General features: G+C 33.4%; 2 protein-coding genes across 2 annotated transcripts; one reads left to right on the plus strand and one right to left on the minus strand.

Annotated features, from left to right (window-relative positions):
- The first annotated feature begins 1689 nt into the window (after positions 1-1689).
- LOC135137719 (cilia- and flagella-associated protein 70-like) lies at positions 1690-20781 on the plus strand. Its single transcript, XM_064067436.1, has 19 exons — positions 1690-1761; positions 1812-1940; positions 1999-2182; positions 2231-2689; positions 2738-2979; positions 3239-3351; positions 3401-3602; positions 3656-3803; positions 7833-8116; positions 8167-8315; positions 8374-8528; positions 8585-8913; positions 15278-15411; positions 15458-15558; positions 15611-15822; positions 15871-16008; positions 16085-16327; positions 16396-16545; positions 20683-20781. The coding sequence occupies exons 1-19, from the start codon at positions 1729-1731 to the stop codon at positions 20779-20781; spliced, it is 3504 nt and encodes a 1167-aa protein (XP_063923506.1). The 5' UTR covers positions 1690-1728.
- On the minus strand, positions 20750-23841 carry LOC135137252 (uncharacterized). Its single transcript, XM_064066861.1, has 4 exons — positions 22809-23841; positions 22552-22759; positions 22327-22440; positions 20750-22267 (listed from the first exon to the last, which is right to left on the minus strand). The coding sequence occupies exons 2-4, from the start codon at positions 22753-22755 to the stop codon at positions 21680-21682; spliced, it is 906 nt and encodes a 301-aa protein (XP_063922931.1). The 5' UTR covers positions 22756-22759; positions 22809-23841; the 3' UTR covers positions 20750-21679.
- Between the last annotated feature and the right edge of the window lie 921 nt (positions 23842-24762).

The raw sequence follows: 24762 nt of genomic DNA on the forward strand, positions 1-24762 counted from the left end.
AATTCAATAGTTACATGAATTTTAGAGAACGATTATTATTATTTCGAATTCTAGATTTAATTTGTGACCACACCATTTCTATCGGGTTGAGTAATGCAGTAATGCGGTGATAAACGAAGAACACCAGAACCGTAATTTTTGCTCCCCTGTCGATGAAATACGATTTTTTTAAATTTTTGGTCTTAAGAACTTACAGTAATTCTTTTTTGGTATAATTTTCTTCGAAATATAAATCATTCTCATATAAAAATCTATAATTTCAGGGTGAATAGTTAGCGTTATTTTTTTTTTTTATTTAGACGGAATGCGTTATTGAAAACTATTACGTTATTACAAGGTAACCATGACTGAAATATACCTGATGACATATTTTCATGATAATCCAAGTTTAATAATAGTCTTTGATATTATGTGCCGATAAAAGTAAAACGCGATCAACTCAGTCATTTTCCCTCTTGATGGTGGTGCGTCAATTTTACAAAGCCTAAGTTTAGAGTCATGAGCCAAATCTTTTTTCCATGATGTGTAAGAAGCATAATGGCGATCAAAGTACATTTCATCTAAATAAACGCTCTTTGTGTTTTCACTTCTATACTCTTCGATTTTTTCCAAATATTTTTATCTCCAATTCTATCAAGCGTCGACACTCCATTATTTCCAGAAAGAGCAGTCAATATCCGTTTCGCGTTCCATAGCGTTATAGTACATATTTCGGATGTAAATGAATAGCATAATTAGGGTAGTAATGATTGATTAGGATAGTTAGGAGGATAAAGTTATTTTTGGTTATTCAGTTTAAAGACCCTGAGTTTCCTAATTCTGCTCGGATTAGAAGTCTTAGAGAGGTCCCTACCACTCCAGATCATGCACCAAAAATGAAGTAAACTGTTCCAATGTCCTTATAGTTGGTAGAAAATAATCATTTATTCGGTAATATGGCTGAGGTTTAAGCGATAAATTGTAAATTTATCAAAACTTATGATGCGGTGTGAGACGGAAATCTTGCCTTTCGGCGGCTTGGCGCCGCATTTATTTTGCTAATTTTGTGGTTTTATTAGCAACTTAATGCGATTTTTGTTTCGTTCTTTTTCGCCATTGACTGCATTATCGCTATCTGGGTTTCTTTTTGTTGTGGTCTGTTTTCATAAACATAGCCATAAAATGCCATTAATATTGTTGCCTTTCTAACTATGCGGAATAAGCATATTTTTACCAGCTCCTCAGCATGCAAACTGGTCAAATAAACACCGCTGAAAAATAAAAATGATTTACAAATTATTGTGCAAGTGGATCTAGAGACTTATAGAAAGTCTAAAAAAATTCTCGTTCAGTCTGGAGTGTCTCAGGGTTCAATTTTGGGGCCCCTTTACTTTGATATCTACATAAATGATCTAGTTAAGGCGATCAGGTCCAATATTCTCTTATATGCAGATGACGTAAAAATTTTTAAGGACGTTTCTAAATGCGGGGACTACTTCATGCTACAAAATGAACGACTATTTGTTTTGTTTTCAAAGAGTGCTGCGTTTTTCTTTTATCATGTTACCTATCCATCCCTTACCTATAGTACTATAAAGCCTTTGATATCACTCCATCAGACTTCCAGAATGCGTTTAATCAAATTACTCACTTTATTTGTTTTATTTAAATAACACAAATTAGTATTACCATAGCAAATATTTGCCATATTTAATTCAATCAAAAATTAATTGTCATACGTCAGTTAAAATGGTTAAAGGATCAACCAAAATTTCAAAAAAGGTACGTTAGTTTACAAAGTATTTTTTTTAATACCTTTTATAACGGAACAGGGTGAACATTCTTCTAAAAAATCAGAAGAAAAACAGGAACAAAAACTTCCATCTACAACACAACTTCCTGAAATAGATACAACAAATTTCAATGAAATAACAGTTACTATAGAAAGTTATCAAAATATGGTAAGATTTTAAACACCGTTTTAATCTTATTGCAAATTCTGGTAAAACCTCGTTAAAGGTTCCCGCTTATCGATCATCTTACATATTTTCAAAAATTCAGTTTGGAGGAATTGATCTAGGAGAATCCCCAAAAATCCTCTTAACAGATGACCCCATACTCTTGGCTGATCATGAATTCAAGTTAAAATACAACACCGAATCTCTTAGTGAGTTAGACAAGTTAATTACAAATCCATTAATAGGTAACTATCTAAAAGTAATCAACGCTGTTTCATAAAAATGATTTACAGTCAAAATATTCCAATTTCCTAACTTAGATTCAGAAATATTTGTCGAGGACACTAGTAAAAGCGAAGAAGATAAATTGATTTTAGATCAATCTTTATCATCGGTGGAGAGTGCTATAAGTTTATACGAAGCTCTTACTGGAGACACTGTTGAAAAAGTAGATTTTCTTGCATCCCCAAGTCGCGAGAAAAAGCTCAAAGCTAAAGGAAAAAAAAATGGTAAAAAAGAAAAGAAAGGAAATAAAAATAGCAGCACTACTAAGAGTAGTGGAAACAAGCATGCAAAAAAATCCAATAACGACAGTAAAACATCTCAAAAATCTAGCAAAAAAGGTTCCAAAACATCTCATAAAAAAGGAGTTAGTAAAGAATCTATAGGAAAAACTACCTCCAAAGCTGTCTTTGACGCCACAGAAAAAGAGACTGGAGTCTGTATTTTAGATTTGATGCCATTCATTTTTGGTAACAAGTGTAGAATAGATAGATTATTTGTAATTTCTGTTCTTTCAGAAAAGTCGTCGTTTACTGAGTTTTTACAACTAATAGTACCGGAGCCGTTTTGTGATGATCGCATGATACGGTATTCATACCCACCAGGAATAGTTGTCACTGTATCGATAGAAAAACCATTGACTTTCACTTGCAAACCTAAACTGTTAAATATCACGTTCGACTCCATTTACAATATTCCGTCCATTATGAATGAAGAAATGGAGTACCATTTATGCCTTACTTTGCCATCTGTGGACCAGGTATTTTTTTCTAACGTTACAGACTCAAAATATTCACAGAATATAAGGATTTGCCTAGTTGCAGATCTTTTTTAGCTAATTTTAATTATCTTGTCAATTTTAAACATTAGTAAGTAATGTTAACTAGTTAATGTACATACAAGTTTTTACCTGTTCATAATCTTGCTTGAAACGATAAAAAAACTAAATTAGATTTTTATTTCTTTGGTAACAAATTTTGCTACATCAATTTAGAATAGTGTCCAACTGTTATTTGCAGACCCATCAATATATTTTAATCAAAGATGGTAACTACAGCACATTTCCCGAACGAATAAACCATAAACAGTGGCCAAATATTTCCAAGGATTATGCGAACGTAACTCTTTACCGGTAAGGACGATCGAAAATGTATACTTTACTATTATTTTTTTTTCGTTAGTGCCGACTATGATCCTAATACGATAAAAAATTACGTAGACAAAGTTGAATTACAAAATACATTTGAGAGAAACCAACCTAGAATTGAGTTTAACTTAATCAAAAGAAATGTTTTATTAAAAGATGGTTTTCTAGCATTTTTTGATCACATTAGAAAATTTCGCAGAGTTGTTCTTGAAATTCATGCATTTAAGAAAACAGACGTAAATAATGAACAAAATTTGTCAATACATTCGTATAATATTTAAAATTCTAGGAAACTGTTCCAGAAAGTTCAAAAAAATCTAAAAGTAAGAGTAAAGTAAAAGAAGTAACAAGTGTCGAAACGACGGGCAATGAAAAACTTTCTCCTTATTTACATTTGATGGCTGTACTTGAACTTTCATCGCTGTTGTATCCCGGAGGTAAGACTATATAATTAAAAAGTGTATTCAATACCGATCTGAAACACCTATATTAAATTTAAAACATCGTCAGACTACACTGAGTCGTAAAGTTTTCGTAACAAATGTTAATAATACCTTTTAACTTTTTTCATAACATACTGTCACGAAATAAACCCATACGCCGGTCTGGTACGACGCCTATGGATTTTCTAGAATCAGAGTAGAAGTCAAACCCGGATTTGCGTTCGGCATTATTCAACCATCATACACCTCCAAGAAGAATCTCTCTCATAATTGCGAGTGCTTTACTTAATACCGATTCTGACATACCTGTACGCGTCGCAAATATTTTTCCCAAATCCATGCACATCAATAGTAGGGAAGTTCTTGCCGTCTGTGAACCGATCACGAAGATGTTTCATCAATCATCACAACCAAGATCTTTTGATAACAATGATGATGAAATAAAAACCAACTTGGAAATGGCTGCACGGCGGAATGTTTGCATCTGGACAATCCTCTGGGCGCACAAACATAGTGCGACATCGGATAAACACTGGGTGAAGGCGTTATAGAGGAATCAAACAGTACATGGTCTTCGCCTGTAGTGCTAGTCACCAAAAAATGGGTCGACGAGATTGTGCGTAGACTACAGGAAACTAAACGATGTCTTAAGACTGGCAAACTTCACAATAATGCAGACTCTTTGTCATGGAGACCGTGTAAGAACTGCAAACACTGCGACAAGATTGATCAGAGCAAAGCGTCGTTCAGCTGTGAAAGGACAACAGTCGCAGAAAATGAAGTGTGGACAACGTCTTAGCTTAGAAAAGACCAAAAAAGAGACGTGAATATCGAACCACACCTCAAATGGAAAGAAGAGGTAGAACGGCGAGGTTGGTCGGAAATATCAGAGGAGTCAATCTCTTTCAAAGTTTTATGGACTCAGTGGGACTCCCTACGTATCGAGAACGGATTGCTTAAGCAAGTTTGGGAAACATACCACCATGGAGTTGGTGGTTCCGGCCATCAGAATCAAGGAAATACTTCGAGAAATGCACAACGGCAGCGCTGATACCCATTATGGAATTAACAAGACGCTAAAGTTAAGGCGGAATTCCACTGAGGCAACATGTAGCATGCGGCATTGACGCATGCTACACACAATATTTTCATTGAAGGAACACACAGCGACATTAATTGAAATTTTGTGCCACATTGTCGCACGCCTACAACAGGCAACACTAGGCAACAAGTATCAAGCAACATGTCGTTCAGTGTTGCTTCAGTGGAATTCCGGCTTTAGGGAGAGGATTTTAACAATACAATATGGGTTCGCCTTTCGAAAGAATTGCAGTGGACATAGCAGGTCCTTTCCTGATGACCGAGGACGAGAATAAGTACATAATGGTCGTCAGGGATTATGACAGCAAATACCCCGAAGGTTACGCCATAGCGAACCAAGAAGCCACTACGGTTGCAAAACTGCTGATTGACAATTGGGTTAGCAGGATTGTGGTACCAATGGAAATGCATTCGGAGCAAGGCAGAAACTTCTAATCAAACCCATTGCATTATTGAAGTACTAGGAATACAGAAGACACGGACTACGCCGTTGCATCCACAATGGGATGGAATGGTAGAACGGTTCAATCACAACATGAAAGAACATCTTTCGAAAGTGGTAGCTAAACACTAGTAAGATTGGGATAGATACCTTCCACTGTTCCTGATGTCTTATCGATCAGCTGTCCATGACACAACGGATCAGACACCGGCGCGCATGGTTTTCGGGAGACAACTTCGTCTACCTTGTGACATACTATTCGGCTCTCCAAATGAAGGACCAAAGGAGGTCATAGATTATGTCGATGACTTGAAGGAGAAGCTGTTGAACATTCACGAAATGGTGCTCCACAAGATTCGGGTAGCGAACAACTGTATCTTCCTTTTTACTTCCCGGGCCTAATCTAATGAAGTATTGTAATAAGGACCGTGCAGCGATGTCTACTTTCATGAATACGAAAGAATACGAAAGAGTCGATCTCACGTTTCCGTCTGTCTATCGTCTGTTTGTCTGCCGTCTGTCGTCTTATTAGACTGATTTGTTTTTAAAGTGGTTTGCACAAATTTAACCCACAAATTCCTAATCTCTGTCCTTCTTGGATACCTAAAATTATATACAGGGTTATTCACGAGAAATTTCACTCTGCTCTCTAAATGTTACCATATATGTCACTAAATTTCAGTCCAATCGTACTCTTGAGAGTAGTGACGAAAGTCGTGAGTGACATTTACCATTGAAGTGTGCGCTACTCGTGCGAACAAAAATGAACACAAACAAAACAAACTATAAGGAATTCACGTTCGGTAGATGTAACTAGATTTGGTAACTTTTTTTTTTAAGCTGTGTAACTGCGGACATAATTGTTCTAGTGTATAATGTATAACGGGAACGTCAGAAAGTAGGTATCAAAAATGTGACATGTAAGTAAGTAAATGTCAAACATCGAAAATGTGATGGTTTTGTGGTAATCTGCTGAATCTATTTTTGAACCAAGGAGAAAATCACATCCCTCTCAAAGCCCAAAGAGGAACCCGCATGTAAAATTGTGAATCTTTTCCCTTCACTAGTTTTTTTAGGAGGGCAAGATTTGATGTCATCATCATGGATCCACAATTTTACCATAGATCCGTTTTGGTATATCCATGTCTTATTCAAGAAAATGAAAAGTAAATCTTCACCACTATCACGCAATTGGAGATACCCCCCTAGTAATTTGATTCTGGTAGCGTGGTAGCTATAACGTGTTTAAAATGTGAAAAACTTTGCCTTCGGAAACCTAAATTTATACGTGTATTACGTACAATTATTCTCAAAGCCGAGTGTTTTCCCTCTTACAAAACAATAACGATTATAATATAAAACTTAAAAACCAATTGTAGAGCGGAACCAACAAAGTATGTGGGTGTATGTATATAAATCTGCGCAGTCGTCTTTCTGATTCTGATTATAAAATTAACGGCACCGGCGCCATTGTATTGGTATTATTTTAAAATTCGAAAAGCACTCGACAACACCAGCGAACTTTACGGAAAATATTTCTGCCACCAGTTTAACTGTTTCCGTTTTACCCAAGCGTTGTCCCTTTTCTCTGCAATTTTTTGATAACCACGAAATATTTCTTGTCTCTTTTCCTTTAAAATGGGCTTTCTTGTGACTACTTTTGTGAAAATTGTTTCCATGCTGTATTTAAGGATTTTCTTGAAACGAAGCGTGTTAAAATTAGAAAAACTTTGTTTTTTTCCACACAAGTCAGATTTGACATTTGAATTAGAAAATTAGACAGTTGATACCAATCTTTAGTTTCTAGTGATCTAAAGATTGCAACTTAACCACAGAAAAATTTCTGTCAGCTACTTCTACCGAACGTGAATGCTTATTACCTAAAACGATTGAGGACAGCAAGTAAAATTTTCTAACCCACGACATTGTTTTCACGTTTTCAGTGACATTTAAAGTGACATTTTAGAAACTTCAATTTCGGAGTACAATTCACAAAGACACAATTTTACACATGACAAAGTGTAGCACCTTCGAAGAGCCACGACTGTACTTTGAACTAACTGAACAGTTAAAGTACATATTTTGAACTGAATGTATTAAATCTGACTACTGCCAACATTATTTTAATTTTGTTAAACATGTTACGTATTAAAAAAGGTTGAAATTTTTCGTTCACGCCAATTATTGTCTCTTGTATTGTAATTGTTGAATTTCGTTTAAAGACCCGGTAGAGCGAAAAATGCAGATATATTTCAAAAATAGTCCCAGTGTTTAAACTCTACATATAGCAGTTAAATTAATAATTTTAGGTGAAATTAGATCTGCGCTGAGTCTTATGTTGTTGACTAAAAGTATTTATCTTTTTCAAAAAATGTATCAGACTAGATTTTCGGTATCAAAAGCAACTTTTACTAGAGTAATTTTGAGCCTCTCTCTTAAAATTTTACAGTTGTTAAATTGTTAACATTCATTCTTTTTAGTTACAAAAACTAAAATTGCCATTCCTATTACAACATTTCACGAGCAGGAAGCACATCTTTATGGTGGATTAGAAAACTCATACTTTTTTCCTCCTGCTGTAAAAGTTTTTGACAAAAGTACTAGCAAAGTAATTGTGGGGAAAAAAGACAAGAAAGAAAGATCAAAATCAAAAGAAAGTAAAAAATCAAAAGGAAGTAAGGATACGAAAAAAAGCAAAAAGGCGAAGGAGAGTAAAAAGAAAAAAACAGAGAAAATAGATGATGAAGATTTAAACTTAAAATCCGTAATAACAAGTTTTATACATATCTTAAGTTAATATAGATTAATTTGTAGAAACTACCACCAACACCGACTCCTGAGCCTCCACCTGAACCTAGTATCAAGTTATATGATGAACACGGAAATCCTACATTCATCGTTTTAGAAATCGAATTAACGGAATCTTTAATAGAACGAAGAAAAATTGATGACCTACACAACAGGTTTATAATTTATAACTGTTTTCTTAATAATTAAAATAAATCATTGTTTTTCTTTTAGTTTAAGAGAAGTGGTACAAATAAAACCACCAATACCAAAAGTAGTCTTTGATAACCAGGCGGCGATCAAGCTTTGTCGAAATATTCTTCAAGAAATTATTAAAGAACTTAACAGATATTACACAGTATATACGGAACAAAAAAGCTTATGCTTCTGTAAGTTAGCGTAAAATTTCAATCACATTCAAAAAAAGCATTTGACAATTATTAAGGTGAAAAACAGGCTGACTTCATAACATATATGAAAAGATGCGGAATATATCAGAACTACTTACTTACTTTAATGCAAATTAGTAGCTTCATAGCATCGTTTAAGCTAAACCTACTGGAGGAAAGTATGAATCAGCAACAGCACCAAAATTTCGTAGAAGATATTTTCAGAAGACTAATAACTGAAACTAATGAAACTTTGCATAAAATGACTGTTATAGGTCGTAATACTGTAAAACTTCCCAAAACATCATTTAATTCCGTACTATTCTTTGCACAAGAAGCAACAGAAATAGGAAACTTAGATTTGGCAGATAAATACTATCTGGAGGTAAGAAATAAAAATCTAACATAAAATATGTACAAAAATCAAAACTTCACAAGACAATAAAATCGTGTATTACTAGTTTACTAAAATATACGAATGCTGTCTCATAAATTAGTCCATGACCCATACAGACTCTGTGCTAGGGCAGAGTAAATATGACAACGATTTCGTAAGTTATCTTTGTTACAAAATTGTGTTAACAGTCAAAATTCAAACGTAAACTTTATCACTTCAAAAGAGTAAAGCAAATTTAAATAAAACCATGACAGATACAAATGTTTAAAATTCTATTCATTAAAATACAGAAATTAAATGTACCATGAACGCGTGGAAATAACAGTAGTCATGGAGGAAGATTATAACTACATCAGCTGGTTTCACAAAAAACGGGATAAGATAAGCAAATCAGGTTCTCATAAATCAATGAAAAGCAATGGGAATATGACGTTCATGTCACTGTCATTTGTCCCGTTTTTTTTTTGAAACCAGCTGTATATTCGTTCGTCCATGGGAATGGTTGACTGCATTATGGAAAGATTTTTATTTCCCGACCCTAAGCTGCAAGGAAATATAGTAATTGGATCAATAGGACCAATGTCCATTTTTGTGCTTTCTCGACGAAAAAAGTGGTCTCCCGTTTTCGTCTGTCTGTCTGTCTGCCGCCTGTGTCGATTTTTATTAGATAGATAATCTCCAAAACTACTGGACCGATTGTTGTCAAATTTTGATGCATATTAGGAATATCATGCAGATGGGATTACGTCATCTTCAAAATTCACAATCTTAAATTGTTTTTTTAATTTTTTAATATAAGATCCTCCTGTACTTGTGGTGTATGAATCCGTGTTGTTTTCAACCTAGACAACCAGATTTTTTAAAAAAAGTCAAAATTGTACAGTGGTGGGTCAGCTAAAAGAAATATTTCGAATATTTTTTTATTTATTAGCTAAAAGTAATGATATTGAATTTGCAAATGGAGAATAATAGTCCGCGCACATACGTAAATGCACTGCTTTAAGAAAAGCAACGGAAAAATTAGACAGGATGTCTCAGGAATAAGTAGATTAATTTTAACCAGTAACGGAACTCATGAAAAAAATAACTTTTTATATACAATTTTTTCGAAAACTCAAGTCGAATTTACAATTTTCCAACCCATATACATATTCGCGGGCCGTCTGTACTCACCTCAAATAATAACAACATTACAACAATAAACAAGGTATCCTAGCAACCGTTTTGACACTAATAATCATTTCTATGTCAAGTGTATGTTATTAAACATCGTTTCTTTAAAATTTGTTTGACACAGATTTCTAATTTGTAGACGAAATGTGTTGAAATGACTTTGTTGTCAAACCGTTCTATAGCATCTTCGACAGTACAGATCTTTTAAACCTGCAGCTCATGGTCGGAGTAGGTTGGTTACGTAGTATAGTTTTGGAAATTTCATTCTACCCTATACAATTTCATTGACAATAACGAGACGGACAGTAGAACAATAGTAAGAAATATTTATGGCTCACACCAGTTCACCCGTATTTGTAGGAGAACATTTAGCAGGTAGTTGTACTCATAAAATAATGATCATTTTCGTTCGTGAGTAACGATGGTCCCGACCTGAATTATTCTGCTTTGTAATATCTGGGGATTACCGGCAGGCGACAACTTTAAGTTGTAAATATCTCTTGATATTGTACTACTGTACGTCTCGTTAATGCCAATAAAATTTTACAGGGTAGAATAAAATTTCCAAAACTATAATAGAATTGCTGATTTTGAAGAGGCTGTTTGAGAGTGTCGAAGCTCGACCGAGCACTAGCCCGCGAAGGCTATGATGTACGGAGTATCGGGGAGTAATGCTTAAAGAATACTCGGAGAACAACTTGTACTCCTTTCACTACCAGAAAGTCCATTTATTGAAAACAACAAATTTACCACGGAGCCAAAGCTTTTGTGAGTGGGTTAATACAAAAATAAACGAAAAAGCAAATTTTGTATCTCTTATACCATCAACTGATGAGGACGGATCCACACCCACATTTGGGCAGATGAAAATCCGTACGCCATTAGGGAACACAACTTGCAATTTCTCCCTAAATGGTTGTCATGTAAGTCGATAATCGTCGCTCAAACAGCTTTAATTCACCAACTACAAGGTGAAAGACTCATGTCACACCTAGTCAAAAAAACAAAAACAGAAGAAGGATTTTCCTTGGATAAACGAGTCGTGTGAAATTTTAAACACACAGAATAATCATTAAAGTAATACCAACGTTTTTCTCAACTACATGTTTCCTGAAACGCACACTTCACTGAATCAACAGCATCATTAAATGAAGAATCCGCGGGTGAAACTACAACTCACCAAAAGAATGTGAATGTAGAACAACCACTATTGGATGATTCGCAAAATTTTAAAATGGTTGTTTCCAAAAAAAGACTAAGTCAAATGTGAACAATTTTAAAAAACTACAAAATTGAGATGAATCAGAATGAGCAAGTTAACGGTCTAAAAGAAGTGTCAAAAAAGGCTTTCTTATATGTACTGTAACTTCATTTGACATACACCTGTTAAAACTTTTATGAGTTAAGCGGCTTAAGCCAAAGCACCTTTATAAGTCAAACTGGCTATTGTAAGCTTTGTGGACCCGAACCGCAAGATTATTACTGTCCATTGTTGGCATAATGTAGCCGTGAACTGAGTTAAGTAATACAATAGCCAGTTTGACTTATATGGGTGGTTCGGCTTAAGCCATAAAAGTTTTAACAGGTGTATGTCAAATGAGGTTACTTTATCTAGACTTCTACCCCAGACCACCCAAAAAGAGATAAGAAAGTCTTTGAAAAGTGACTTTCCGGAAGTACAATGCGAAGCCCTACAGTTTAAATATCCTGATTACTACTCGTCGTATAAAGTCATCATTGACTTAGTCAACAAAGAAAAGGCGATGGATCTCAACCGTTGGCCACAAGGTACTTACGTATCACAATTTTTTCATCGAAACATGTGACGCACTTAGACAAGTAGTTGCATCTGCCCTAGTTCATCCGCTTACAATAAAAACTATACATAGATCTGCATCTTCGACTTCAGCAATGCATAGTGAGTGGACTGGGAATCGTGGCTTAAATATGGCTAGTTTTCGAATTTTGTTTCTGAACATTCAGTATGCCAGAAATAAATTTAACATGCTACATGCATTATTATCTGATTTAGAAATAAATTCTTTGTGCCTCAGTAAACATTAGCTAACTACTTTTGAATGTGACTATATAGAAGTGATTGACTACAATACTGCGACGTTTTTTGCCCGTCCTTTCAAAACTTGTTCGGTCCAGTCAGGTAAACCGAAGGAGAAGGGGTGCAGCAGACTCCACCCTCTCACCCACCACCTCCACTTGTAAATAACATGTAAATATTTTTAGTAGAATCGAATAAACCGTCAAGCAGAAAGGTTCGTGTCTCACTGAAGCTATATTTTTAGTTTCATCATTTGGTCATCCATTGTGACCCCTTATTTTTGGTCATCCATTGTGACTAACATTTGTGGTCACCCATTTGTGACCGCTGGCCCTTCGAGAACACACAAACTTCCGTTAGGTCACCCATTTATGATCTAACAAAACTCATGGCTAATTGCCAAAAAATTCCCAGTCCAGTTGATGCCTTGGATTGCAGAGTTTTCAATAGAAATTCATTGTGAGATAACTGGATTTGTCGTAACAAATTATAACCTAATAATTGTAACAGTTTATCATTCACCTCTAGGTGACTCGAAAATTTTTTCTATGTACTCGTAGTAGTTCAAATAATGTAATAATTGGGGGAGATTTCTATGTGCATTTTGAAACACGCAATTCAAATTCTAACGCTACGAACGATTCGTTCAAATATTATGGTTTGATCTCACTCACTGATTTTCCAACTTGAGGGAATGCAGTTATAGATAATAATAATGTTTTTAGTAATATGTCCGCTTATAATATAAGAGTTACACCAGTTGATAATACACTGTCTGACCTTATAGGAATACGCACCACAATTAAATTTAATTTGATTGAAGATCATCGAACAGAAATCAAAATAGCCAGGCCTAATACTAACTATGGCAAAATTGTCTTCCACAACCTACCACAAGACTAAAGAGTGACACTTTATTGATACAGGTATCTTCAAATAAATTAAACACATGTTTAACTTCTGAATTTTGTCAGATAATCTTCCGGAAAACCGTTGCCTCAAAACTCGAATCGTATCTGGAATACTTCTGCGACATTCTCGATACACATAATGTGGATGAACTTGTAAAAATCTTTTGATCTATTAGTGTTTTATTTTTTATGAATTTTGAAAGAGTCTTGAATGTCGCAGTGTTTTTTTTTATTCGGGAGACTCTTAGGTACCCATGGTGTATTATTTTGGGAACCCACGGAGATTTTATTGTAAATTATTTAAAACAATTTTGGAGGACTTTGGTGTTCTATTTTTGGAAAATTCTGATCTAACCTCTTTTTGAGTTAATTTTGGAATCTCGTTTTTTTTTTCTTAATTTAAGACAATCTTGAGGTCTAGGTATTTATTTATTTATTTATTTATTTATTCCATTATGTCTCCAATGGGCCGGAGGCCCAATTACAGGAGACAGGACAAACACAACAGGTATTCCTGTTTGGAAAGAATTTGAAAGTGCTTTGGAGCCTCTAGTATCTTTTCTTATAATAATTTCATTAAATTTTTTAGAAGATACGTCTTATTTTAGCAGGGACTAGCCCCAGCCGCCCCCCCTCTATTTTCTTAGAGAATATGTCATTTGTCAAAATCAGTCTTAACAGGTGCTAGCCCCATCTACCCGCCCTATTTTTATTAGAGGGTATGTCATTTGCCAAAATCAGTTTTATCTTAGCACCTACTAACCCAACCCAGCCACCCTCTCTTTTCTTCGAGGGTATCTGATTTGCCAAAATCAGTCTTATCAGAGCAACAGAGCAACAGATTATCTCTTCATTTCAAAAATTGGCAAAAATAATTGTTCCGTCAAGATTGACCAAAAATTTTAAGGAAAAAACACGCAAATATTTTCATGGTTAAGTTTGTTTTCAACTCATTCATTAAAATCCTTTTTTTTCTGCCACTTCAAGAGCTAATTTCTCAAAGAGGAATAAACTTTTCCGAAGTTTTCTTCCACGGAATACTTTAATTTCAACATGACAGTTGATTTTCTTCAAAATTTTCAAATATCTCACGTAAAATAATAGATAGATAAATTAATTAAAATTAAAATATATTAATGCAATGATAAATTACAAGTAAAAACTCATCATATTTTGCACATTTTTGGTAGAATTTCTTCGGCAAAATTTTGAGATGACGTCATTAATTTTTTGGGGGGAATGGAGGCAGCAAATGTTAGCAAAGTGTTTGAGATGAAGACCACAGAAGACAAAGATCGAAACGAAAGCAATGAGAAAAATAACTATATAAATTGTTCTTTTCCATTGAATATAAATAGTTGTAATCATTAATCAATAAATCTTCGAAATTTACTTACATTCACTTTTTGCACGGGTTAGCGTGCGTAAACTAGTCACTTTCCGCATGACGTTAGGAAAACCCTTTTTTCATGCTTAAAAAAATGAAGACCTATTTAGATCAAAAATGCTTGATGATTGTTTAGTAAATGTAGCCATTTTAAGTATCAAACTAAATTCCTTTACATAAAATCCTTGAATTGTTTTCTACTGGTCATCGAACACACGTTTTGTTTTAAATTGAAAAAATAGTGTGCTTTATTAATTATTATTTTATTTTTTATAGAGAGATTATAATTGTTTAAATAAATTACGTAGGTACTATGTTTCAGTTTCTATTTTTCCAAAAAAGTAAATGGCCCAGCTTTCAAAATTTAGGCCCCAAGCTGACCCACCTTGATTTTAAAGTCTAGCATAGCCACTGCATTTGATATAACTAAAATTGTTGAAATTATTCATTTGATGAAATAAAAGACGAAATAATTAGTTGTTTCGCTTCAACTCACTGCTGAAAATTGTGATGCAGCGTTTTCTTTAATCATCAACTGAAGTTTCTGTTTCTCCCATCTAAAATCGAACGAAATGGCCCACGCTCTATAAAATCAAAGCTACTAGAACTTTTCCGTAATGAAGCAGCCGATTTCAATGTAATTATACATTTGTTAAATACTCCTATAAGTAATAATAAGCAAGTTACTAAGTCAATTCTTTTGCTTATTAAGTGTAGAAAAAATATAGTGTGCACACGTTTGAAATTTTTCACACTCCTTTAAATTTCAGCACTGTTGCACAATATAATCAAACACTAATTCTGATTAACATGTGTAATTTGTAGATATTACACCATGGTTCCAAGAATGCAGATCATTGGTTCAATTATGCGGTGTTTAACCTTCAACGGGGTCAGTTTGAAAAAGCGTTTATGTGTTTACAGGAAGCTTTATCCAGAAAGATTTACCACAAAAACAGGTGTTCGTGGTTTAAATCTTAAAAAGTAATATAATCATATTTGTAGTTTACTGTTAAATGGAATTCTCTTGGCAGAAAAAAGACGGTTAGTGGAAGCTGAATTATGTTTACTTACTACAATGGTTCACCAACCACGTTGGGTAGAAGGTAAAAATTCCTAAAGCAATATTCCTGTCGACACTTCGAATTTTTTTAACAGGTTGGGTCGTTTTATATTTATTTTACAAAGATGTCGAAAATGAGGGAGGAATGGACTTATCACTAGAAATGGCACTAAAATTCTTAGATGATCCTCGCTACAAGGACGATGCTTTCTCAAAAAGAGAAGATTTAATCTGGACATCCAGCATTTGTCCCAAAACGATATATTTTAAGGCTAGTATCCTCCTTCTGAAAATGAGAGCCTATTCCGTACGTATAATGTTTAAATAGAAAACGATTACAATTTACTTCATGTAGTGGGTAGAAAACGCTTTAGCGTGTGAGCTAAAACACACAGGAATTGTTCACTATATGTTGGCTGTAATTTGTTATTACAGAAAAAGATATGAACACTCTTTGGAACATTTAGAAAAAGCTCGATTCTTTCATGGTTCCGTAAGTACACAATAATTTGTTTATAAAAAAACAAAGTAGGTAGTCGAAATAATGGATATTTGATATCATTTTTTAGGATTATCCTGTTGTAAGTTTGACGGGCCACTGTTATTTAGCCCTTGGAAAACCGGAACAAGCACTTTATGAATATTTACAAGTGTTGCAATCATTTGAAAGACCAGACGACATGCATCTACTTTATATAAATTGTGCAGAGATAATGGACAACATACAGGAAGCTAGAAAAATACTTTTAATAGCATGCAAAAATCATCCTACTCCTTATACATGGATGGCTTGTGGAATCGCATATCTAGCGGTATTTGCTGTTATTTTTCATCAATAAGTTCTACATTCTTCTAAATGCAGTCTATTATATACTTTTAGCAAAATGATCTCCTAAGTGCCGAAGAATGTTTTTCGGAATCGGTTCTATTAAATAATTCAGTTGGTGTGTGTTGGGGTTACTTGGCCTTAATTAACTTAAAAATGCGACATATAAGTGAGGCTGAGCTTTGTTATGGATTAGCGCTTAAGGTAAATAAATAAAATAATTATAGTGTAAACAAGAAAAGACAAATACACTGACCGGCAAAAGAAACCGGCCACCCTAAAAAATTTTGTGAAACCAAACTTTAAAAATTATTAATCTTACTAGTGATCGTTATTTTATTAAAGAACCATTCACTATTGATACATGATGTATAAATTAGCAAAAAAAAAGAAGTCAAATAAAAGCAGAATTAAATTTAATTTAACAAAATAACAGAAACAGAACGACAATTTGAGAGACGTCTGGAAGAGTTAAAGGAATTGTTTTCGCGTGAAAACGTTTATTAATTGCCAAACTTATAATCAAATGATGAAAAACACTGTTTACAACAACAGCCTCTTTTATTGTTTTTTTTTTTAAAGGAGATGTCGTACTTGATCTGTTTCTGTTGTTTTGTTGAATTAAATTTAATTCTGCGTTAATTTGTCTTCTTTTTTTTGCTAATTTGTACATCATGTGTCAATAGTGAATGGTTCATTAATTAAATAACAATCACTAGTAAATTAATAATTTTTAAAGTGGTTTTGCGAAATTTTTCAGGGTGGCCGATTTTTTTGCCGGTCAGTGTACTAAAAAAGATCATTAACTACTCACACTAAACGCATGGTAAAGAATAACGGGAGATGCATTTTTATAGAAAACAATTAGGTATTTCATTCCATGAGAACAGATTTTGATGCACCGTAAGTATATGCGACTATTTTGAAAAAACACAAAACCCTTTATACATCCCGTTATTGAAAGGTACGTACAAAATGAAATCGACAATTGGTCTCGAAGTATGGGTGCTAAAAGTAAAAAAAAAGTTCAGGTAAAAGTGTTCTCCTTTTATAAAAATTATTAAAATTTATGTCCAAACTCGTTGTACGCCTCTGATAAAAAGATCATCTTTCGTTTCTATAGCAACATTTAGTATTGACAAAAGTTTTATTGTTACAGTTGCTACGTTTTACTAAAATTAATTAATTTTACCTATTTAATAGTCCTTCAGTAGCGTCTAAAAAGGTTGGCGAAGGGTTAATTTTCCCCTTATAATTTTGATAACACAAAATAAGTTTTTCCGACTTCTTAGACTTCGCGAAGAACTGTCCATTTTGTTGTAGCTACCTTTCAATAACACCCTGTATACTTAGTTCAGAAGATGACGTATGACGTATGACGTATGTACGTATCAGTACGTTTTTGTATCAGTAGAAATAAATATTTTGATAATTTCTGAAATTAGTTTTTTAACATACATCAGAAAATTAAAAAAAAATCTGGGTGTTCCATAAAAAAAATAAGTAGGCGGCCTTGTGTGTCCATGACCGACTAGTATAAAGATTATGGCCTGTCCAAGAGGTACCATACGTGCTGCCATCTATTAATAATTCAAAAACGACAAAAGGATTATTAACATTTTTTGAAAGGCACAAAGGCATTCATACTGAAACAAACCACCGCTTCAAAATGGTTAGAACTTGCTTTGTGTGTAAAAACAAAAATTGGTCTAAAGAGTTTAGACAGTACTTCCCTCGCTGTCAGAAACGTGACGACTGCAAGTCTATTATGTTTTTTTTCGCAGTAGATTTTAAAGCATACGGTTTTGCAGTTCCTTAGTAAATCAATAAAATAAATTTACGCATTCATTATTTTTTTGAGTCACCCGGTATATGCAAATTCAAAAACTATGAATGGAATGATAAATCACAAGAAAAGACTCATCATATTTTGTACATTTTAGATAGGATTTATTTAGCAAAATTTTGTGGTGACGTCATAAATTTTTTAGGGGGGATAAGCAAATACATTTTGATCAAAAACTTACCATGCTGATAACTTTAAAACACCTTCAAGATTTCAAAGCATCCGGTTTTGTAGTTCCTGAGTAAATCAATAAAATAAATTTACGCATTCATTAATTTTTTTGAGTCACCCTGTATATGCAAATTCAAAAAATATGAATGGAGTGATAAATTACAAGTACAGACTCATCATATTTTGTACAGTTTAGATAGGATTTATTCGGTAAACTTTCGAGCTGACAATGACGTCATCAATTTTTTGGAGGGGATAAGCAAAAATATTTTGACTAAACATTTATTATGCTCTTTATAACCTTAAAACATCTGCAAGATTTCAAAGCATTCGGTTTTGTAGTTCCTGATTAACTCAATAAAATAAATTCACGCATTTATTAATTTTTTTGAGTCACCCTGTATATGGAAATCGAAAAAATTTGAATGGAATGATAAATGACAAGAAGAGACTCACCATATTTTGTTCATTTTAGATAGGATTTATTCGGCAAAATTTTGTGATGACGTCAATTTTTTAGAGGGGATAAGTAAATATATTGTGATTAAAATTTTATCATGCTTATCATAACCACAAACTATCTGCAAGATTTCAAAGCATTCGGTTTTGTAGATTCCAAATTAAATGTCAAAATGTTGTTTCCTAATTTTGATTTTTTTCCAAAAATCTAGACGTTTCGGGTAACAATACATCTCAATTACTTACTACAAACTTACATCTGTAAGACTATGTTATTTGATACAATTTAAAACCCAATTACTATGTATAATTTTGAAGTGACGTCATCATATTAGTGGTGGGGATGATTAGACAAATTTTGGTTAGCGTTTTGCCATCTACATGATATACCTAATATAAATACAATACCATCTACATGATATACCTAATGTAAATGCAAAATTTGACAACAATCGGCCCAGTACTTTCGGAGATTATCTGTCTAATAAAAATCCGGGACGCCAGACAGACGGACAGACGGACAGACAGACAGACGGACAGACGGACGGACAGACAGACAGACGGACTGACGGACAGACAGACGGAAACGGGAGACCTATTTCTTCGTCTTCTAGGGGTCATGAAAGATCGAGAAAATGTAAAAGTAGAGAGTCGGCCGACGGACTCGATTACAATATTGCTTATAAACTGTAGATTCTTTTGTATGTTTGTGTTTCACTCATAATTAAGTTGTTTCACAATTATATAATTAATTAATTCTTATTTTGTTAATTACATTATACTATGTAGGTATATTATACAATGTGTTGTCCTATAAATGGTGTATACTGTTTGGCAATAAATGCTATTACTATTATTATTATTAAAAAGGTGTACTACTACTATTGCATAATGGGAATAAATATCTAGTACTGCCGACTACATACTCCATACAAACTGCAGAAACATGTGCAATTTGATAGGCGTTTTAAAAATTGTAGCTTTAGTAACTGACTTCCAGTCTGGATATACCAATCAAATGTGCTTCTTATGCAACTGAAATACAAGAGAGAATTCATTTCAACATCTGAAAACAATATTTTCTAAGCTTTCTGCTGCTAACATAAACCAAGGTAAAAACTAAAAGATTACAGTGAATTTCAGTTTTCATATTATGTACGTTTTCTATATTTAGGAATTTTCATTGGGCTTGAAATTCGAATGAAGGATCAAATGTTCTATTTGAATGATACGGAAAAATTTATTTGGGAATCAATTAGATTAGTGATCAGTGAATTTTTAGGAAACAAACGTTCCACAAATTATGTCTCATTTAAATTGCTTTGCTGATAATCTTTTCATCGAGAAATCAAGAAAGTCGAACAAAGATTTAAGAGAAAGACCCAAGTATTCATTCTTTCCGAATACATGAGGCTTTTATAAAGAGTTAGATCCTTCTACATATTCTAGACAGCTTAAGTATTCGTAGACGTAATTAAAAATTTGATTTTTTTTTGACGACATGGGTATATTATCTCTTGTTCAGCACAAAATTACCTTTCCGACCATGTTGAAAAAATATATGCAACAAAAACACTGTTCTACTGTGTTATTAATAGATGGCAACACGTTTGGTGTCAAACCAAAAGCGATAAAAAAAGGAAAAATATTGTAATCAAATCGCCATGTTTAACTATACCTATATCCACACCAAATTCCCAAAAAAAAGCTTTTCAAATAAAGTTATTCAATCGTTCCGGGACTTTATACTAATCCTGCATATATAGATTTAAATTATTATTTAACAACACTTACACTGCATGCCTCAAAAATATGTTCGTATAAACAATGCGTTTGGTTATGGATTATTATAAATTATTTTTCAGCATAATATAAATGATACTGAACTGGTGGAAAAAATAAAACATGAAGCGGAAAAATTAAAATCACCAAAAAACTCTGTGTTTTTTAATACATTTATGTAAAATTCTATCATAAATATAATAAATTAGTTCGCTTATTAAAATGCGTTATTATTGCCAATATCACAACCAATCGTTTTAAAAACTACAGCACTGTTAAAAATGAAGCAAACTAAGTACAATCGGTAAGTCGTTCTTCAACAAAAATCCTAGTTGTCACTTAATTTTTTGTTAATTTACAATGCAGAGATCATTAATTAATTTATGGCAAATGGCAGCTATCAATTTCTTACGAAATCCTTCGTAAGAAATTATAGATTTGCCACAAATTTTATTTATTTGCACAATTATTAAATACGAAGATTTTTTTTTGAAAAATGATCTTACTTTTACTGTTGTTCGTTTGCTTCATGTTTCATGCATACACTACATTTTTTATATACATGTTTCAAAAATATGAATTAAGTTAATAAAAGATATGAACCTGATTATTTAATTTTTGGAAGTCCATAGAAGTGAAATTCAATAGTGGACACGTTGCAACTTGTGAAGTTACTTTTAAAAAACAAAAGACTTGGATAGAGAAACCAGGTGGGCAATCTAGATTGATTAACAGACAACATGAGCACTGTGGTCAGAGCTTCATTCAACTGTCAAAAGAAAATATAATAACTGCAAATTTCACTTTATAACTTTTGAAACGTGCATATACAAAAATCCATGTTAATATGATACATAATATATAATCTCCAATCTGTACAAAATAAATTAAATTTTGTTGTTAATAAAACATAGTTATAGTAGTTTACATTAATTATGAAATCATAAATAAAATATTAATACAATTAAAACATTTATTAAATAAGTACTTTAAGTACTTTGAAGGGTATTACTTCAGTTTAAAATAATTTAGAATAGATTATACTCTTGATTACCTTTGTAGTAATAACAGAAAACTGCATTATATGCTTTCAGAGGTACATTCTTCATTTTTACATGGTACTTGTAAAGTCTCACTTTCATTCATCGTTAAATTTTCAATACCCTTTTGTAAAACAACATTTTCATCATCATTAACCTGTTGTATTTTCAGTTCACTCTGAGGTTCTTCTTGACCTTCTACGTCATCATATTCTTTACATTCTTGAGACTCCTGTTCACTAATGTCTCTTGTTTTAGTTACTTCATCATCCCAATTTTCTTCAGTCGTACTTGAAATTGGTGTTATTCCTTCAGCATTTGTAACTTTACCTGAAACTGATTCATTTTGCCATCTGTTGTTTCTGATCGTTCTGGTATGATAACTTCTTGGTCCTCTTCCACGCCCTCGTCCTCTGCCTCTAAATGAACGGTTTTGAACTGGCCTGTGATCAGGCACATGTTTTATTGTTGGTAAAACTAAACTTTCATCCAATTTATATACATGTTCTCCAGTTGAAGTTGAAAATTCAACTTTTATATTTAATGGATTTTTGATATCATTATATTTTACTTGACTTGTTGTTTGTCCTTTTTGATGTTGTCTGTCTCTTTTAAAATTATCATTGTTCTAAATTATAATAAAAATATTAATTACAAGTCACTGTTAAAAATGCGCAAGATATTTACTTTGGGTTTTCGGGGAAAGGTCTGCCTCGACTCTTGAACATTTTGTTCTGCACTTTCTCTTAAAGGATCCTTTAAATAATTATAGGAAGGATCAGAAGGGGGCACACCACACTCCTACAACATAAATTTATATAGCGATTAACTACACATTTAGATACCACCATGGATACCAATTCAGACTGTCATCTGTACGAGGTTTATCTGAGCATGACTATACATACTTACATTAATTTGGCCTCGTTCTTGACGTTTACGGTCTATTATTTCTCTCAAGTCTCTAACACCAAGATGTTGGTATATGCGACTGTGACTTGGCCGGGCCCTGTTTGTTGGGACTTGCCTTCTTTGATGATGTGGAGGGTTTTGCTGTTCTTTGTCAGTCATTATCTCAGTCTTTCTAACTAACCCTTGCAGATAAATTATATTCATTTACCTAAAATCTTATCATGAAACTGTGTTCAAAAATATAATCGACTGATTACATCACACATTAGTAATGTTAAATGGTTCCCCCACAACCAGGGACCCACAACTGTGGAGTGTTGATTAACGAGTCAGATTACTGTCAGTAAAGTCAAAACCACGTGACAATGACAGGAAAACAGAAACAGCAGTGACAGCCGTCAATCGCCGGCGAATAGCTTGGACCCCAACCACAGTATAGACATCAATCAGTATGGACAACTCGTGTCGGCGCCTTTGATCTTTCTGAGCCAAATTTTAAGCCGTCATCGGTGGTAGTTGCCCAAAATATTTCTAGATGTCGCCACCCAAAAGGATCACCATGGCCGACTCCATTAATCTCTAAAGAGATATGGCCGTTCCATTCGGCATTTTTTGGCAAGTACGGAAAGTATGCCATGAAGTGACCCTAAACTGGCGGACTCTGGTGGTCCTTACGCATTATAATTTTTAATTACAGATTTCTTTATTGACTGACAATGATGTTTTATCCTAATTTGAGCGGTAATTGCAAACAAATCGTTAGACATGAAGAAATGTTATTTATGTGGGAACAGTACTAAACCTTTCTTTGGATTTCCAGCTGACAAATATTTAAGAATCAATTTGTGCAAGAATATTGAACAACGTGCAGATATTTATTCCGCTTCTGTCCCTTTTTAGCAGGGTACATTATAAAAAAATTAGATGACAAATTTCACTGTGATGACTGTCTTTCTCCGCTATTATCATTTGAACTTCCTGGACCTCTCTTAAAATTATTTTTTTTACAAGATGGTGGGGGACTAACTTATCCGAATTCTCGTTTTGTAGGGGTTGTGAAACAAATATCGGACATTGCATTGCAAATTTTTCCACTTTTAAAATTTGAAAGAGCTTGTGAACAGTTGCTGAACATAATATTTCCTCACCTAGAAAAGAACCCTCTATTTAAATGTGAAAAACATAAACGTTTAGTATGTAAATTTGTAACAACAACTGTAAAACCTGTTTTGGACAACATGTCTTGAAACCACAGACTGATTAGTCAATGGTCAAGATAAAATTGTTGCAGCACAAACCAGTCCGCAGAAAGGTTCTAAAGTTGTAATTTTCTTTTTATTATTATTTAGTGCATAGGTATTCAGGTATATCTACTTACATTAACATGATTAAAATTTTCCATTGTTATTTTTATTTATTTCATTTGATATAATAAAATGAGTTCTGTTATGAACATTCCTGATCTGAATTTATTTGACGTTACTAAATTACAAATTGTCAAAATTTAATGTCAACTCGATCGGGGTTGTATTTTTTTAACATTTCCATTGTCAGATGGCACCACTTTAGAGAACTTTTCAATTGTTTGGATAGCCAATTTGTAAACGCCGATTGGAACGGCCATATCTCTTTAGAGATTAATGGAGTCGGCCATGGGATCACAAACGCTTCATTTTAAAATTGATTCGTGTACACAATTTACTACACTTTGTGCAAATGAATTTTTGGAAAAGACTTAAAAATAGTGTAATAACAATAACATTTTGTAACCAGTTGATCTTAGAAACCGCACAGTCTCCTATAATAAATAATTAATTAAGCGCCCTATAACAGAGATGCCGTGTTGAAATTTAGATGTGGCCCGTTTCTCTGATTACGGTTTTACATTTCATTAATTTCTTTTTCATGATGGTGGTAAATGGTTGTAAAATTCAACGTTATTAGAAAACGCTAATATACAGGGTTAGTCACGAGAGAATTACTTCTGAAAATTATTTTTACGCAACCCAAAATACTAATACCCTGTACCACTTGATATTATCTAAATTTAATATGAAATGCCTAATCCACGATTGCTTTGACTTTGGCAGTGTCACTTTGACGTTAATTAATTTTTAACATTTTTTTTTCATCGTTGACTCGCCTCTAGAGCCCCATTGGATCGACGACATACAGTCAGATAATCTGGGCTATACTGAAGCCGTAAGTGCT

This window comes from Zophobas morio, unplaced genomic scaffold (assembly GCF_036711695.1).
Source record: "Zophobas morio isolate AGI-343-1 ecotype UQ-CSIRO unplaced genomic scaffold, CSIRO_AGI_Zmor_V1 ptg000029l, whole genome shotgun sequence".
Classification (NCBI taxonomy): Eukaryota; Metazoa; Arthropoda; class Insecta; order Coleoptera; family Tenebrionidae; genus Zophobas; species Zophobas morio.

What these genes read in the sequence shown, in the direction of transcription:
- LOC135137719 (XM_064067436.1), top strand. Translation starts at nt 1,729, where the DNA reads ATGGTTAAAGGATCAACCAAAATTTCAAAAAAG. An exon ending in CAACCAAAATTTCAAAAAAG is followed by an intron (nt 1,762 to 1,811) that starts GTACGTTAGTTT and finishes ATAACGGAACAG; the next exon opens with GGTGAACATTCTTCTAAAAA. An exon ending in ACAAAAAAGCTTATGCTTCT is followed by an intron (nt 8,529 to 8,584) that starts GTAAGTTAGCGT and finishes ACAATTATTAAG; the next exon opens with GTGAAAAACAGGCTGACTTC.
- LOC135137252 (XM_064066861.1), bottom strand. Translation starts at nt 22,755, where the DNA reads ATGAATATAATTTATCTGCAAGGGTTAGTTAGAAAGACTGAGATAATG. An exon ending in AAGAACGAGGCCAAATTAAT is followed by an intron (nt 22,441 to 22,551) that starts GTAAGTATGTAT and finishes TTTATGTTGTAG; the next exon opens with GAGTGTGGTGTGCCCCCTTC. An exon ending in CCTTTCCCCGAAAACCCAAA is followed by an intron (nt 22,268 to 22,326) that starts GTAAATATCTTG and finishes ATTATAATTTAG; the next exon opens with AACAATGATAATTTTAAAAG.